Source organism: Pongo abelii, chromosome 11, assembly GCF_028885655.2.
Source record: "Pongo abelii isolate AG06213 chromosome 11, NHGRI_mPonAbe1-v2.0_pri, whole genome shotgun sequence".
NCBI classification, from domain to species: Eukaryota; Metazoa; Chordata; class Mammalia; order Primates; family Hominidae; genus Pongo; species Pongo abelii.
Genome location: NC_071996.2, coordinates 42,659,094 through 42,677,191, shown reverse-complemented (window position 1 = coordinate 42,677,191; position 18,098 = coordinate 42,659,094). Strand labels below are relative to the sequence as shown.

The 18,098-nt window shown below is 34.2% G+C and overlaps 1 protein-coding gene across 1 annotated transcript in view; it reads left to right on the top strand.

The window, feature by feature from the left end:
• The window catches only part of LRP1B (LDL receptor related protein 1B), a 1,899,171-nt gene that overhangs the window by 1,825,086 nt on the left and 55,987 nt on the right, over positions 1-18,098 (top strand). The window contains exon 84 of the mRNA XM_024243817.3: positions 6,780-6,941. Within this exon, the coding sequence (XP_024099585.3) occupies positions 6,780-6,941 (162 nt within the window). The remainder of the gene's footprint in view (positions 1-6,779; positions 6,942-18,098) is intronic.

Here is an 18,098-nt window from a genome sequence, read left to right as displayed (position 1 = left end):
GGGAAAGGATTCCCTATTTAATAAATGGTGCTGGGAAAACTGGCTAGCCATATGTTGAAAGCAGAAACTGGATCACTTCTTTACACCTTATACAAAAATTAATTCAAGATGGATTAAAGACTTAAATGTTAGACCTAAAACCATAAAAACCCTAGAAGAAAACCTAGGCTATAATACCATTCAGGACATAGGCATGGTCAAGGAATTCATGTCTAAAACACCAAAAGCAATGGCAACAAAAGCCAAAATTAACAAACGGGATCTAATTAAACTAAAGAGCTTCTGCACAGCAAAAGAAACTACTATCAAAGTGAACAGGCAACCTACAGAATGGGAGAAAATTTTTGCAATCTACTCATCTGACAAGGGGCTAATATCCAGAATCTACAAAGAACTCAAACAAATTTACAAGAAAAAAAGAACCCCATCAACAAGTGGGCAAAGGATATGAACAGACATTTCTCAAAAGAAGACATTTATGCAGCCAACAGACATATGAAAAAATGCTCATTACTGGCCATCAGAGAAATGCGAATCAAAACCACAATGAGATATCATCTCACACCAGTTAGAATGGCAATCATTAAAATGTCAGGAAACAACAGGTGCTGGAGAGGATGTGGAGAGATAGGAACACTTTTACACTGAACCAGTTTACAGTCCCACGAACAACCATTGTGGAAGACAGTGTGGCAATTCCTCAAGGATCTAGAACTAGAAATACCATTTGACCCAGCCATCCCATTACTGGGTATATACCCAAAGGACTATAAATCATGCTGCTATAAAGACACATGCACACATATGTTTATTGTGGCACTATTCACAATAGCAAAGACTTGGAACCAACCCAAATGTCCATCAGTGATAGACTGGATTAAGAAAATGTGGCACATATATACCATGGAATACTACGCAGCCATAAAAAAGGATGAGTTCATGTCCTTTGTAGGGATATGGATGAAGCCGGAAACCATCATTCTCAGCAAACTATTGCAAGAATAAAAAACCAAACACCACATGTTCTCACTCATAGGTGGGAATTGAATAATGAGAACACTTGGACACAGGAAGGGGAACATCACACATTGGGGCCTGTCGTGGGGTGGGAGGAGTGGGGAGGGATAGCATTAGGAGATATACCTCATGTAAATGATGAGTTAATGGGTGCAGCACACCAACACGGCACGTGTATACATATGTAACAAACCTGCATGTTGTGCACATGTACCCTAGAATTTAAAGTATAATAAAAAAAGATTTTTTATTAAAAAATATTTATTATTTTTATATATGATTAGTGATTTTAATTACATCTTCACCATATTTGACATTAGCTATTATTTGTTATCAAGTTAAATTGTAAGAGTTTATTATTATGGGCTAGGTGTGGTGGCTCACACCTGTAATCTCAGCACTTTGGGAGGCTGAGGTAGGAGGATCACGATGTCAGGAATTTGAGACCAGCCTGGCCAACATAATGAAACCCCACCTCTACTAAAAATACAAAAAAATAGCCGGGCATGGTGGCAGGTGCCTGTAGTTCCAGCTACTCGGGAGGCTGAGGCAGGAGAATTGCTTGAACCTGGGAGGCAGAGGGTGCAGTGAGCCAAGACTGTGCCACTGCACTCCAGCCTGGGCAACAGAGCGAGACCCCATCTCAAATAAATTAAATAAATAAGAGTTTATTTTTATGACTTTGTGGTATGACCAATTGCTGTAACATTTTAGAAGATATATGTAAAGAATTTCTATCTATGAAGCAAAACAGTACAAATAAACAGAACTAATCTCCATTCATTTTATGCATATATATTTGTATCATCCAAAGAAAAAGAACCAATATGATATATATGTGTGTATGTCCATATATATATGAAGGGGATTTATAATGGGAATTGGCACATATGCTTGTGGAGCCTGAGGAGTTAGTTCAATGGTATACTGTCTGCACACTCAAGGACCAGCAAAGGCAGTCATGTGATTCAGTCCAAGTCTAAAAATCTGAGAACTAAGGGAGCCAATTGTGTAACTCCCAGTCTAAGGCCAATGACCTGAGCAACTGGGTGGGAGGAGGAAGCAATTCTGGTGTAAGTCTTTGAGTCTGAAGGCTCAAGAACCAGGAGCTCTGATGTCCTCAGCCAGGAGAAGATGGACGTCCCAGATCAAGAAAGAGAATTCACCTTTCCTCCACCTTTATTCTATTTGGGCCTTCAATGAATTTGATGATGCCCACCCACACTGGTGAGGAAAATATCTTTCTTATTTGGTCTGCTGATTCCAATGCCAATCTCCTCCACAACCACATCTACAGACACACTCAGAAGTAATATTTTACCAGCTACTTTGGCATCCCTTTGCCCAGGCTAGTTGACACATAAAATGAACCATCATAGTAATTATCTAGCAAAGCACTTTGCTAACTGAGTGCAACTTGAACATGAAGTAGACCTAACACTAAAAGCAGCTGTGGTCTAGTGAAAGTATGTATGCCATGGAGGACAAAGTTTACTCTTTTAGGGAGTGGGAGGAATCGATGAACTTACCAACTGTCCAGAGACATCAACATGGAAACATACAAGGAGTAAAATTAAAGGTCTGAAGTTTAGCAAGAAGAATGAGCCCAGAATCAGAAAATTGAAACAGAGGCATTTACACAGAAAGATAAATATTTAAGCCATAAAATTGGGTAATATCACCAGAAAGAAGTTTGGAAGAACACTTTTTGAGAGACAGAAAGAGAAAACATAAAGACAATTGTACAAAAAGGCAGTCAGAAAAAAAAAAAAAAAAAAAAAACAGAAATCAATAAAGCTAGTGTTTGAGAAGCCACTGGAGAAAGATCTTCCAGGTAGAGATATTAGTCAACATTGTGTAATCAAAGAGAAAATTTGAAGAAGAAGATAATGATTGAGAAGTAATTAATGGATTCAGTGAGGAAGTGATTAGAGGTGAGTTTTGAAATAGTGTGTGTGTATATATATATGTATATATGTATATATATGTATATGTGTATATATACACACACATATACATGCACACTATTGCATATATATTCATATATTAGTATACATATTCTAATGCACTTTGATTTTTTCTGTACTTTATATAAAGTACAGAATATTTATAAACTACAGAAAATACATATACATATATGTGTGTGTGTATATATATATATATATATATAAAAGCAACACTACACATTATTCTTAAACCTTTCTTACCACCAAAGAATTAAAATCAGTTTATATGAGGAATACATTCATACTGAGGGTTCTGGCCTGTTTTCCGAGAGCACAAATAAAATAATATATTAAGATACATTATTTTTTATATTAAAAAAAGCTGTACCTTCAGTGAAGGATTGGAATGTGATTTTTATGATTGAATATTTTACTCTGTCACATATTCATCAAATTGGGAGCAGAGAGTATAATTGTCCTTTGAAGAAACTCAAGGATTTACCAAAATTAAAATTTGTACAAATAGATAGACTCGGAAGATATTAGATTTGCTTTTTGGTTTGTTTGCTGTTGTAGTATGTGTTCTTTCCTTTGGAAAGATAGAATTGAGCATATTTAGAAGCTAAAGGGGGAAGACTCATTCTTCAAAGTCTAAAAATGTTAGACCCTGAGAGTAAAGTTGATGGAGAATTTCAGCTCTAGCCCATCACTACCATAAAAGTAAATTCAAATTTAATTTTATCTTAAATAAATAATGGAGATAAAACATAAAATTTAATAAAAGTTTCAGAATGATTTGCTTAAACTGTTAAGTACCTTGGTAGACATAACCACAGAATAAGTCCTACCTAAAAAAGGTGAATCTCACTCAATAAATAATAATAACAATAACAATAATAATAATCAGAGCTAAAATATAACTGTGCTTTCTATGTGACTGGTACAGTTAGAAATGCTTCACATGTGTTATCTAATTTATTCTACATGATTCTCCCGAACAACTCCATGAGGTAGGTAGTATTATTATGTTGATTTTATAGACAGGGATACAAACACATATTTCCCCATGGTCCCACAACCAGTACTTGACACTCATTGGCTATGAATCTAGGCAGTCCGAAAACCTTATTCTTAGTGTCTGAGCTAAGGAAACTGTCAAAACTAGACTGATTTAGAGCCCGGAAACATAAGGTATGGAGCCTCCCCTTCTTTCCTAAGGTCAACTAATGCTCTTTCAGATTGTGCTACCCTTGTAGGCTGTCAACTCCCCAGCTCCCTGGATGCATCGCTGCTACAAATCTATACCTTAATCATTGTAACAGGACTGTTTCTTTTTCAAGTATCAAAATCAAATTCTGCTACCTAAAAATCTCTGTAAATGAATCCAATCCAACGTCTTAGGGTGCACCTAGAGAGATTCTTGAAAACAGCAAATAGGGCCCATTATACAATTCTGCAACAGAAGGTTCATTTCCCATCAGCAAACAAAAGATCAGCTGTATCACCAAATAATTTCTGTTAGATAATATTCCCCTGAATATGAAGATTTCTACTTGTGAAAAAGAAATGTGCTCTTCAAAGGAAGAGAAATAAGAACTTTTAAAATAATTCAGCTGCATTCTGAATGATCTAAGATATATGCTAGCTGTGGACAACCTAGTCACTCTGCTGTAGTTTCAAAACAGCTGTAAATGAGACAAAACTATGAAAGCTCAGTGTCATTTCTCTGAGTGATGGGGATAGAAGAATTTTCAAGTACCTCAGCAGGTACCGTTTGTTTCTTTCACACTTGTATCATTTTACTTCTTTTTCCAACCCTAATTTAAACAAAAAAAGAAAAACACATAGGAAACAATGAATCCACAGTGATCACATCATATGTTTGTGTGGCACCTTTTCAGATTGTTCTAATGTACTTTAATTGTTTTTATACTTTATGCACTGTTTATTTCATTGTTTTGCTCATGGTAATTTTTATTGCTATTTACTTGTTCTATATTTCTGTAAGGCATCTATTGACTGTAATTGAATAATTACTTCTGTTGCTTTGGGCTCTTGTTTTTTTCATTAATCACATTCCAACAATTATTAACCTCTTCATTTACTACCATTATTTGTTTTGTTGTCCTGTAGCTTTGTTTTTCACCTACTAATGTGCCAATGAAGATATTGTATGTCTATATCAACAAGAACTAGAAAAATGCATTGCCATTTTAAGGAAAATATCTACTAGAAGTTAGTGAACATTTTTGGCAACAAAAAAATATGAGATTACTCAGCATTTAACGTATATAAAATTTACCTTCTCAGGCCATTAATAGGCATTTATCTGCCACCAAACTAATAACATTCATAAATGCTAAGTTTTAAAGAAATATTACTCACCATAAAAATGTATATTACTTTGCTCATTTAGAGCATCAGTCTCTACCATTTTTGAGCATGTAGAGTCCTTTCGAAGTAAATAAGTTATGGAGCCTCAATTCACTCATTTTCTTAAAAATGTATATGAATTTTATTTGTAAGCATTGTATTCACTGAGGAATGTTTCTCAAAAGATTTAGACTTCTTCAATGTAGAATCTATAGCAATAGAGAAAATTATATCATTTTCACACTTAAGTCTTAGATTTACACTCATGCATTTCTCTAATCAGTTTAATTACACTTCTGTGTCTACAAAGATGACAGAGAAATGGCATGAATATTCTCTAGGTCTACAAAGATAAGACAAAGATAAGAGAGAGATGGCTTGAATATTCTCTAATGCTAGTCAACTGAGTGATATTGTCTGAGTCTTAGTTAACTGAAATCTATAACTAAGTCTCTCTCATGCTCTTTCATGTTGTTTCTTTACATTTTTGCAAACTTTGAAACTTATTATTTTACCATTTAAATGATATCCGTTCATTTTTTCTTTTTTCTTCTCGTCTCCTACAGAGCTAGTTCCATATTTCATTTTGTACTCAGTCCTTGACAGTCTGAGCAGTTAGAGAAACTTATTCCTAATATACAAGAGTTAACTGTGTTGTGTTCAAAACACCACACAGGATTGTTCACCTTTCATCCTGATGATAGTCCCCACAGAGTAAATAAAGAAAAATAGTCAAAGGTGATCTGTCATATTTGATCTTATGTGTTGTTCATGGTAAACTTCTAAGTCATCCTATTATTTACTAGACTACAAGTACAGTCCATTCTCATGAATAACAATATCAAAATTAGACAAAATAAGATTTAGCACTTATGTACTAACCACAGTATGTGTATTTAAGTCAAATAGAGTAGTTAATGTTACTAAATCTAATTATTATAAATTACATGTCTACTTTAAACTTATTACAAGATTTATTTATAACGTGTAATCTAATGTTTTATGTAGATTCAGCGGTGGTTGGTAGCTGATGTTTGAACAATGTGAAATTGTATTTTAGGTTCTAATGAAAATATAATCTGTATTATCACATATGAGTAGAATAAAAATAATTGGAAGGGCCAAATGGATATGAGAACAGAAGTAAAAATAAGAAGTACTTTAAGCAAACAATACATGCATGCAAGTATAATTAATTATTCATAAAACGATCTTTGATTATTTTACTGAATTGAAACTTGGATATCTTCTAACCTAGATTTCCTCGAACATATGAAAAACTGAGACCCAAAGAAGTATTGTTACTGCCTAAAGTCACAGAGTAAATCGTGGACAGACCTTGACCAGAAACCTGGCTTCTCAACTTTTATCCCATGAAAATTCCTTGAAAATAAACTATTTTGGTCGAATAATTTGCTTTTTATTACTTATTCCTTCCAATAGGGAGACCCACCTGCAGTTGTGCACTGGGTTTCACTGGGCCAAACTGTGGTAAGACAGTCTGTGAGGATTTTTGTCAAAATGGAGGAACCTGCATTGTGACTGCTGGAAACCAGCCTTACTGCCACTGCCAGCCAGAATACACCGGAGACAGATGTCAGTACTGTAAGTAAAACAACACCCAGAAGCCAGCTTTGATGTTTACGTTAATCTTCTGATTTCCTGTATCCACTCCTTCCATTATCTTAATTTTAGCCATCCCCTATTTTTCAGGTTCAGTCTGTGTCACTCCAACAATTATTTACCCATTCTTCACCTTTCTGTTATTGTAAAGATTTTATCTTTCTTCCTCCCTCAGCTTCGATTGCATGGTCCATTATTATAACCATTCCCTGTGTACACCCTCAGCTCCCTTCCTCTCTCTTCCCCTCTTTTGCACTTCTTAGCAAATCATAACCATAGTTAAATCCAATTCTCCATCTGTCCTGAATTGACATCCCATAGGCGAATGCAACTGAAGAAAAACACATAATTATATTGGTTAGCCTCATTTCAGTTCTATCACTAATTTCAAATGGGCACTTACTAAGGCTTTCTATGTAGTTCCCTAATCCATTGACGCTCCCGCTCCCCTAGATGTCTATGTCACACCTTTTCCTTCTCATGAAACCTCCAGTGCTTTCTCCCTAACTTTACCCTCAGCTGAGAAACTTGCTTTATATTTCATTGATATGAATAGAAACCATCTAAAGAGAGCTGCCGCAAACTCACACTAGCACATCCCCCCAGCTTCTTTCTCCTATGCCCATGTGCTTGTCTTTCTTCTTGTTACTAGGAACCCCAGGCTACATCTAATCCTGTGCTCTCCATCTCAAGTCCTGACCCCTCTTGGCTACTCATGAACACATCTCCCACAATTGTTCTCTCTTTCTCCTGCTTTATGACTATTTTCCTGTCTGCCAAGTTCTTTCTGGAAAAAACCTTCACTTGTGCCCACATCTCTTTTTTGTAATAACCTTATTTTTCTACTCTCTCCTTCTCTTTTTTCACAGAAGCATTACTTGAAAATATAGTTGTTCTCCACAATTCTTCCATTTATATTTTTTCTTTGATCCCACCTGTCAGGTTTTTGTCTTTGCTGTTCTGCTGAAATATCTTTTATGAAAGTCAAGTTAATTGATTTTATTTAATGTCCTCCATGTTGCCATATGTAATGATCAAATCTCAGTTCTTATTTTACATCTACTTTCAGCAGTTAATCATTTCGTCCTTCTTAAAACATCGTCTACAAAGATTTTCACTCCTCTAGCCTGTGTTGGGGTATCTACATTATTTAAATCTTTCAGATGTTTCACACACGCAACCAAAATTGAGACCTACTGCCTCGGCAATTTCACCCAATTGCATGTTTTTTTTAAACATCATCCAAATACTAATGACCGTAAATTTACATATCCTGCTTAACCTATTTCCTGAATTCCAGGTTTTTATACCTAATTGTCTATTCGACAGCTTGTTATTACTCTAATTTATACTGTTATTACTCTAATTTATATTACTCTAATTTATAATTTGCTTTTACCCCATGATTTTTCAACGAGCTGCATATCCTTTATCTGAAATACTCGAGACCGGAAGTATTTTGGATTTCAGATTTTTTCGAATTTTAGAATATGTCCATCTGTATAATGAGGTATCTTGGGGATTGAACAAAAGTCTAAATACAAAATTCCTGTTTCATATACACTTTATACACATAGCCTGAAGGTAATTTTATATGTATTTTTTACTAATCTTCTGCCCTCATTACGGGAGGTCAGGTGTGAAATTTTGCACTTGTGGCATCACGTTGGCACTCAAAACTGTTGGATATTGGAATATTTTACATTTCAGACTTTCCAATTAGAGATGCTCAATTTGTACTATAGTCTTTTCTATCTCTTTAAAAGAAAATATACTCACCGTCCAGACTAAAATAATTGAATTTTTTTGACCCCCCTTTTTTTTAACCTCCTGTTTTCACTCTCAATTTTACCTTTAAATATACTCAGCATCTGAATACTTCTCACCACTCCATTCTACCAGTATCTCTTGCCTGGATTATCACTAATGGATCTCCATGCTCCCTTTCTTTGCCCCAAAGTATCTATTCTCAAAAAGTCAGTCACAGTTCATTTTATTCACAATAAAATTGCTTTCTATCACAGTCACATTTATTGAGATTTTTCTACACCCAAGGACACTTGTAGTTAATTCCTTTTTTGCATTAGTTTTATTAATTCATTTAATCCTACCAATAAACTAGATATTGTTTTTACTCTCATTACAGAAGAGGACACCAGGGAAAAATAGGCTTCTGAATATTACCTATTTAGCATTTGTGAGAGCCAAGATTCAAACCAGGCAATTTAGCTTCAGGGCTCAGGTCACACCCCCAAAAGTTACATTAAATATCATTGTGGCCTAGGTCTTTGGTCATTTTAGGAACTACATGAAACAGCACAGAGTCAAGCTATAATCATCGGCTTATTTGAGAATCAAGCGTAACACTTAGTATCTTGCCTCTGATGGTACAGAGGGGCCTCTTCTGCAGAAGCAAGAAAACATTTATTTTTAAGTAGTTTATTTTCCAAATGTTTATTCTTATAATATTAGGCTAGCCTTTCCTTGACATATGTAGATGCCCCTACCCTAGGCCAATGTTCCTTTTCACAGTGCCTAAATTATTTCTTAAATGATGTGCATCACAGGCCAGAAGTTTATATGAAAATACAACCTGGTTACAACCATACATCCCTATATTATTTTATAACACTAATTAGCTGGGCTCAGTGGCTCACACCTGTAATCCCAGCACTTTGAGAGGCTGAGGCGGGCGGATCATGAGGTCAGGAAATCGAGACCATCCTGGTCTAGAGACGGTGAAACCCCATCTCTACTAAAAATACAAAAAACTAGCTGGGCGTGGTGGCAGGCGCCTGTAGTCCCAGCTACTAGGGAGGCTGAGGCAGGATGATGGCGTGAACCCAGGAGGTGGAGCTTGCAGTGAGCCGAGATCACACCACTGCACTCCAGCCTGGGCAACAGAGCAAGACTCATCTCAGTAAATAAATGAATAAATAAATAAATAAATAACACTAATTATCCTTTCTCATGTATTGCTCACATCTTCACCACTCTCATTCCCCTCCTCACAACACAGCAGACTATCTCAACACAACTTCCACCCACTAACTCATGTGTGTTTATTTTCTGTTCCACCATTGTCATGACCCCAAATGATTCCATGCAAATGAAGGACAATACTACTATCCCACTTAATGAAGACCCCTATTACTATCCATCCTAGGTCTGCAGCCTCTCCTTTATTCTAGTAAAACCACACCAATTGCCCTTCCCTATATAGAGCCAGCTTCCCTGACATTGTGACTCTGCTCAGCTTAAACACCATTTTCTTTTTGAAATTGTTCAAATTCTCAGTTTGAATCAAACTCTCCCTACTCTTCTGACTCTGATCATTTTTACCTGTTGATTATGTACATTCCCCTTACTTGTCTGGGATCTTTTTGAGACTACAACCAACAATGGCACTTGCCAAATGAACAATGAATCACACAAATAAATACATAAATAAAAATAAATGATTTGAATAAATGTTAACAAAAGAACATCAATTTAAAATCAATTTACTTTAAATGTAAAATTACATTTAATCAGTGTTCAACGATCTTGTAACTGTATGTGGTTCAACTAGAGCTAGTATTTTCTCCTCTGTCTTTTGGTTCCCAATTGGTAGAGCAACATAGAACATGTCATTTTCCCCTCTTGTTTTTATTTTTTCATTAGTTGAAACAACAGTATTCTTAATTTTTTTAAACTAAGTTTAAAAATATGTGGCCATAGTTTGTATAGCAGTTTGGATCCTTCCAAAGAATAAATTCAGTTAGCTTATGTTTTAATTGACAACTTAATAGAATCACAGTCTGAGGTAGCCTGATGCTTTATAAAGAGCTGCATTATAATTTTATTATCACTATTAGTAGTCAGAGCACTTCCCACCTTTTACTGCACAGCACTTATTAAAATTAACCAATTAATCCTTAGACAGAGGTTAAATAACTTGCTCAAGTTCCCAAAGTAGTAATATTATAGTTAGAATTGGACCCCAGGAGTTGTTGATCAAGATGTCAACAAACATTCTTGCGTATGGTGATACTGTTTTTTTGGCAGCATAATAAGTCTGTGGACAGTGGCATTAAAATGACAAATTCAACAGCTGACAAAAACATAATAAATTTAGGATCTATTAGACGTAAGCCGACAAGGTTCAGTGGACCTGGTGTTCTGTCAAAATTGTATCTTGCATATACAAAATCTTCTCTCTATAAAAGAAGGAATGACAGAATGGTTCATTACAGTGCCTAATTAAAGGTCCATTAGTGGGAGGTAAAACATCAGCTCTTAGTTGTGCTGAGTAAAAACATTTCATAACTCTAATAGCAATATAAAGTCCTGAGGCCTGAAATGCAAATTAATTTTAACAGCAGCAGCCCAGGGAGGAGAGGCAAAGATAAATAATGGTAAAAGTAAAATCAAGTATTCTTTAAGTAAGTTGTTAAAGAACAAATATAGCTGCACTTCTCGCTATTCTAGAACAAGGATTACTAGTATAAATAAAAATAAATAAACAAGTGAGCATGACATTTTGGATTTAAATCTAGGTGTTAAACATGAGGTTAACCAATATCTGAAGTTATTTGTGATTAAATGAAAACAACATTAGGCCAACCGGGCCAATTAAGACCAATTGGATCTGTGTCTAAGAACTAGGTAGTCAAATTAAGTGAAAACCTGCTTGTTCTCTCATTGACACTTTCAAAGTCCTCTAGTAACCTGCTTGGGGAACCATTATAATTTCAATTAGAACTAGACTTACCAGAAGTATACCTGTATGGCTTACTCTCCCTGGTTCCAGTAAGTACAGACATTAAGTAATGTCCCTACTTACAGAGTTAGAAGTACCCGACAGTAATCCAAAGATATAATGTTTTGTAGTCGGTATTAGAACCACAGACTATCAAGTAACTTATAAAATAATTATGCACTATAGATATAAGCCTATCATATTTGATGACACGATGGGATTATTTTTATCATTTGTCTTCTAGGGTAGCTTTATCCCATGAGTCAGTTCATCAGCGAATATGTTTTGATGTTTACAATGAGCCTGTCACTATGTTCGGCATTAAGAAAGGAAATAGTGAGGTCAGAAATATTTTCTGTTCTCAATAAACTCACAGGGTAATGTCTGATTCTAAAAAGGAAACAAGTTATTACAGGTCAATTTAATGAAACACAGAGGCTACTGGAACCCTCAGAAAGACCATAGAGTTTAGCCTTTAAGAAAATTTCTTGAAGGAAGTGGTGTCTAAGCTGAGATCACAAGAAATCAAGAAGCTAAGGAGATGAGAAAGGGAAGCAGCAAGGGGGAACAGCATACACAAAGGAATAGCATATGCAAAGGGGAAGCATCAAGGGGGAACAGCATATGCAAAGAGGGAACAGCATATGCAAAGGGAAAGCCTTTGGAAATTTATTTTTCCTGTTTCTATTAGATTTTTCTACAGGAGGGCTGGCAAGAGAAATCACACTCAGTAAACATGTGTAATGTTTTCATCCCAGAGATGTTGCTATGACACATTATTTTATCTAATATGTGAATATGTATCCTTTCAACAAATGTTCACACAACCCTTTAATATTATTAGTCCAAATTCGCAAGTGCCAACAAAATGAGATTAAACAGTTTTCCCTAATCTGCAATTTAGAGAGCACATCTGACTCTGAAAACTAGGCTTCTCCTGGTCTAATATATTTTTCTGCCATTCAATATCCTGCACACCATGCTGTGACTTTTAGAGACTCACTAGAACACTCAAAGCTCAAATGGCATACTGGCTCAACCTGGTCTTTCAAACTTCTACACCATAGAAAAGAGGCACTAATAGAAACTTTAATCTTGAGCTGTTAAGCTTATGGCAGGCCCAGCTAAAAGAGACCAAAGCATTTTAAAAATGATCAGGAAAAGAGAATAGAATCTTTTCAGTTGTTCCTGTTAATATGAAGGTCAATTATTCGAACCGAGCCTAAAGCTTTGAGAAAGAATTGTGATTTGGAAAGTGAAAGTACCCATAAGAACCAACCCCTTCCTCGGTATTTGAATATTTAAGATTCTTTACAACATTCACACTTAGACTAGCACAGCATTACTGGAGCCCTGTCTACTGTCTCCCAACTTTTTTCTTCTTAATGAGAAAGTAAGTGTTGTCTTCATTCAGGTTCTTATCATCCCTTGTCTGGATTAATGCAGCACATTACTTTATGTACCTTTTCTTCTAACTTGAAAACCTATTTATTGCCTCCAAAGTGCATCTGCTATAATTGTTAATACCTCTTTTTCGTGACATATTAGGCCCTCAATGTCTGCTAAACCTCTTTAATCCCCCTACTTTGTCTTCTTAACTCTCCTTTTCCCTAGAATCTCAGTACTTCTCTTTGCCATTTTTCACTTTATATTCATATTGTTCATGAATATCTACCCCGCTAGAATATTAAACAGGCTACAGTGTTTTGCATACCTCATCAATCTTGCAAGTGAACTCAGTGCCTGGAATTTAGGAGTTTGGATTCATGTGAGCAAAGTGAAAGATCCTGTTTACAGACTGCTAGGCCCAATTATTTTTCTGTGCTCTAGCAAGATCCCTCTCCAAAGGCAGGATCAGAGTTCTGGGCTATATTTTCTTAAAAACTCATGAAGATCCTTGATGGTACATGAGAAACTGGGTGCTTACATTCCAGTTTCAAAGATTTAAAAAAAAGTGTAAAAATAAAATCAGATTTTAATCAATGTGAAGGGAATAGATACATATATTTTCTAGTGTGATAATGATAGAGAGTGTTGAGGTAAGGGTAAAATAATTAATTATTTTAGTTATTCTTTTACCCTAGATAATTTCAAAAAAATTGTCAGGGTTGTAAAAATTTGTTGAAGACCATTTTGACCCAATAGTAAAACTAGACTTTTCAAACAGATTTTTAATGTTATGCCTTCATTTAAAAAAAAGTAAAAATAATAAGAGGAAAATAATTTTAGGCGTACCTGCTTATACATAAAAGGAAATGTATTAGAAACTGATGTATGTTTTTCCAAGCAGATATTAAGTCATATGTGATTTGAAACTACAAATGCTGATTATTAAAATTAACTCATTCAACTGATATATATGAAACAACATTAAATATCATTCATTGCTCTAAGCATTGGGGATATATCAGTATAAAAGTTTTTTGAAGATACTTGGCTTGTATAACTTTGATGAATAGAAAAACAACTGACATATCTTTTTAGAGTAAAAGTTAGATAAAGCGGACTTCGAATTGTATAGTCAAAAATGATAAAAGATCAGAAATGGACTTTATTTCATACTTCTTACAAGCATACCATTACTTTTCACATAATTGTTTGAAATTTCAGCAGCATGTTTATGAAATTAAACTATTGATAAACTTATCTCTACACCATGGAACTTGCACTTGAAATATTAGTAATTATATTTAGTAATTTTGGTGAGCAGTACTGAATAAAAAATTTTAAGAGTGCTTAATTACTCTTGTTGGCATCATAGCAGGAACTTTTTTCCATGCCAGCTTCACCTGATATTGAGGCAACTTTAATCTCACAATGCTTCACTTTTACTCATGCCAAGGTGGTTTAATCTTCTACTTTTATGCCAATGTTAGCATTATAGACATGTTTTGACCCTTCTTTTTACAACATAAAGAAGAATCCATATACAAAGCAGTATAAAGACAATGAAAGGCATCTCAAAGTTACTTAGCTGTAGGTTGAAAAATGGTATGTCTCACAACTACTACTAATCTTTTAAGGGATTTGTAATTAAATATCTGTTGGGAAATCTCCTCTCCCTGAAAAAAAAAAAAAAAAATGCATGGCTTTTCATGAATAGAAGCCATGACTGTGATTCTGCTATACTTGGTGTTAAGTAAACTGCATGGATTCACAAATAATTACCTGAAAACAAAATTGAGTATTTAAAGCCATGTAGCACATAAATTATTCAGAGACATACAGATTAAACAAAAATATTTATTTGAGGCTTACCTCAAATCAAACAAATTGTTGCTAGTTAAATGCCTCTGCTAACATCACTTTTAAAAGTTCAAATGTAAATTTAAGAGTAACTTTTAAACATAGTTATTTATATCAAATTTGGAATGTCTACTAAACATGCTTTGAAAAAAATGCTATGAGTCAGAAATCTTTAAATGCTTTAAAGAGAAGGAATTAAATTCCTTTCTTATAGATAATATGATAAACTTTATGTTTAACTACCAAAGATTTAATGACTACAAATTGGTATTATGAGTCTGTTTTATATAAAAGATATAACCTCTTTTGTAGGTATACTGCTAGGAACATTTGGTATTTATCCTTATTATAGATACAAATGGCAAAAGAGACTATGAGTCAGTATGCCATAGTCAGCTGTCAAGGAAAAAAAAAAAAAAAACCCGAAATTTTAAATTTATATGTTCTGAGTCCAAGGGTATAAAGATGAGAGAAAGGAGGAAAGATTTATAATTTACCTGATGGTCATATAACCTATCATCAAATAAAGAATATATAATAGCAGAAATAGAAAATATATGAAATAGTGCATTTAATTTCATTTTTATAGATGCAAAAATACATCATAAATCTGATTAAATAAATGTAGACATTTTTAAATCCACTACATTTTCCAACAAATAAAGTGAAAGTTCCAACAAATAAAAGTTAAATTAAAATGTAACATCATGCCAGAGACAGACAATAATTTTTCACAATATAGATCCTCGATAATATGAAAATAACCTATTAAGAGAAAAACCAGTGTAGCAGGGGTTGCTTCACAGAATCAGATACATCTTAAGTACAGAGCACCATGGGAATAGGAAGCCACTTAGTTTGTAATATAGTACTATTAGTACGATTAGTTCAAAGATCAAGTGACTACATTTGGATTTTTTTTTTTTTTTTACTTGCAATATCCCTTGAAGATCCATGTCTAAATGCATGGTAATAATATGATCTAAATTTCAGTTTGACAAAACAATTTGTATTTTATTAGTTTTGAGAACTTGGAAGATTTATAATGATGATCTCAGAGCAACCTTTCCTTGAAAATCAACTGACAGAAATGAATCAACTTATTGGCAGAAACAAATTCAGATGGATAGGACCACATAATGAATGGCACCTGATTTAACTGACTGCTCGATTAACATCTCAGGACAAGAATTATGGTTACTTCCATGGTACCTCTAGACCATGAAGAACTAGAATTAAGCTAGAATTTTTCAACTGCAGATTTCAGTGCTCCTTACATTAGAAAGTAGTGTAGGATTCTGATTTTTTTTAGGTTCTGAACTTTTTGGTCAGATCCCTTATCTAGACCTAAATAAATAAATAAAATGTTTTAAAACAATTTCAGTGGATTTTTGAACTTTGTTGGATATATAGTCTGAGTTCACACTCCTAGAATATGTCAAATGAGAATCTAGACTTTGAAGAAATGCTAGGTTTTAGAGGTGAAGATGCAGAATTAAAATATTCTTTTTTAATCATGTAAAACTATCTGAAGTAAATATGTATGAACTAACAAAAAGTATGCTATAACTTTGGTTTCTCAAACTATTATTTTCATCATCACAGGTGACACTCAGTTACACTATCTGTAAAATAAAGTTAATATTTCCTAAAATTGTAAGTTTAAAGTGCGATAATCTATAAGAAGTCTTCTGTAAATTGTAAAATTAAATGCAAATATTTTTATAATTTTCATTTTAATAGATATTTTGAGTGCTTATGATGATAATATATATATATAAGGTCATATATATTTAGGTATCATAATTTAGATAATGAAAATAAACATATTATTTTTATAGCATCAGATGCTTCACTTCATAATTTCTAAAATGATACATGAATATAGAATGGACTTTTGCATTGAGTCATTGAAAGTAAGTAGATCAGAACACTGATGAAAATAGTTTTATGATTGGGCTTACTTCCATGCACAGATTAGATTATGACCACTGGAAGCTGAAAAGCTTAGTCTAATTCTGTGGCATGCCACATTTCTGGAAATTTGGCAAGTCACATTTTTATTCATACGGCATGTCTAGAGTGGCCAATAGTTGGTTCACTGATCCAGCATCTGAGTGTCTGTTTTATGTAGGCACTGGATATCCAAGGGCTCTCTCATTGGCACTTGATGGCATCTGTCTTTGCTTCCCAAGTGATTTTCCTTTCCAGTCTCCCTCTTTTATTCCTCCATCTGAACACAAACCCATGCTGGCAAACTTCGGTCAGTTTCAGAATAGGATGAACCAGCGTTGGATGATCCAATATTTATAAAAGTTTATAACTTGCTTAGGGGTTTTAAAGCTAAACAATCAGCAGTATTACTCTTGTTCTCTGCCTTCCATAGTGCCCTGCTTTCCAAGGCGAAGTGCTCATTTATTAATTCAACAAATATTAGTAGAGCATCTACTGTGTGCCAGCCACTGAGGCTTGGGATTTCATTATGAATAAAACAGAAAACTGCTCTTATTGTACTGCTTTATTTATAAAGAATATGCAAACATGTTATATGTCAGGTAGTGAGACTAGAGATTATGAAAAGTAAAGAAGTATAATTAAGAATCTAACCACTTCCTGAATAAAGAGAAAGGTCAGAGGCTTCAAAAGCAAAAACACAATACTTACTGTATCATATAGTTTCTCACTGCAGTATCTTTATGTACACTATACACATGAAAGAGTAATGACTGAATCCCTTCTCCTTAAGGGCAGAACAATTTATGAGGATGATTTTTAAAAATAGTCTTTCTAAATAAAAGCATCTGGGATTAGTATTTTATTGATTAATTACAGTGATTGAATGCATACTTCTAATCTTGTTAAAGGTTAAATGCCATTAACAATATAATTAAAGTGATTTTCTGAAACCTTTGAATTATTATGAAAGTCTTAGTACAGAGAGAACCTGATTATTACATATCAATAAATTGTTTGTTTATACATATCTGACCTAAAGAAATGGCACAGTTAACCAGGGGATCCTTGCTAGTTTGTATATATTATTCTGCCAGGTGACCTTTTCAAGATGACTCTCAATATTTTAGTGAATTCTGACTAAATAATAATCACTTCTACATAATCTATTTTTCTTCTTGCTATCACACCAGTGTAGA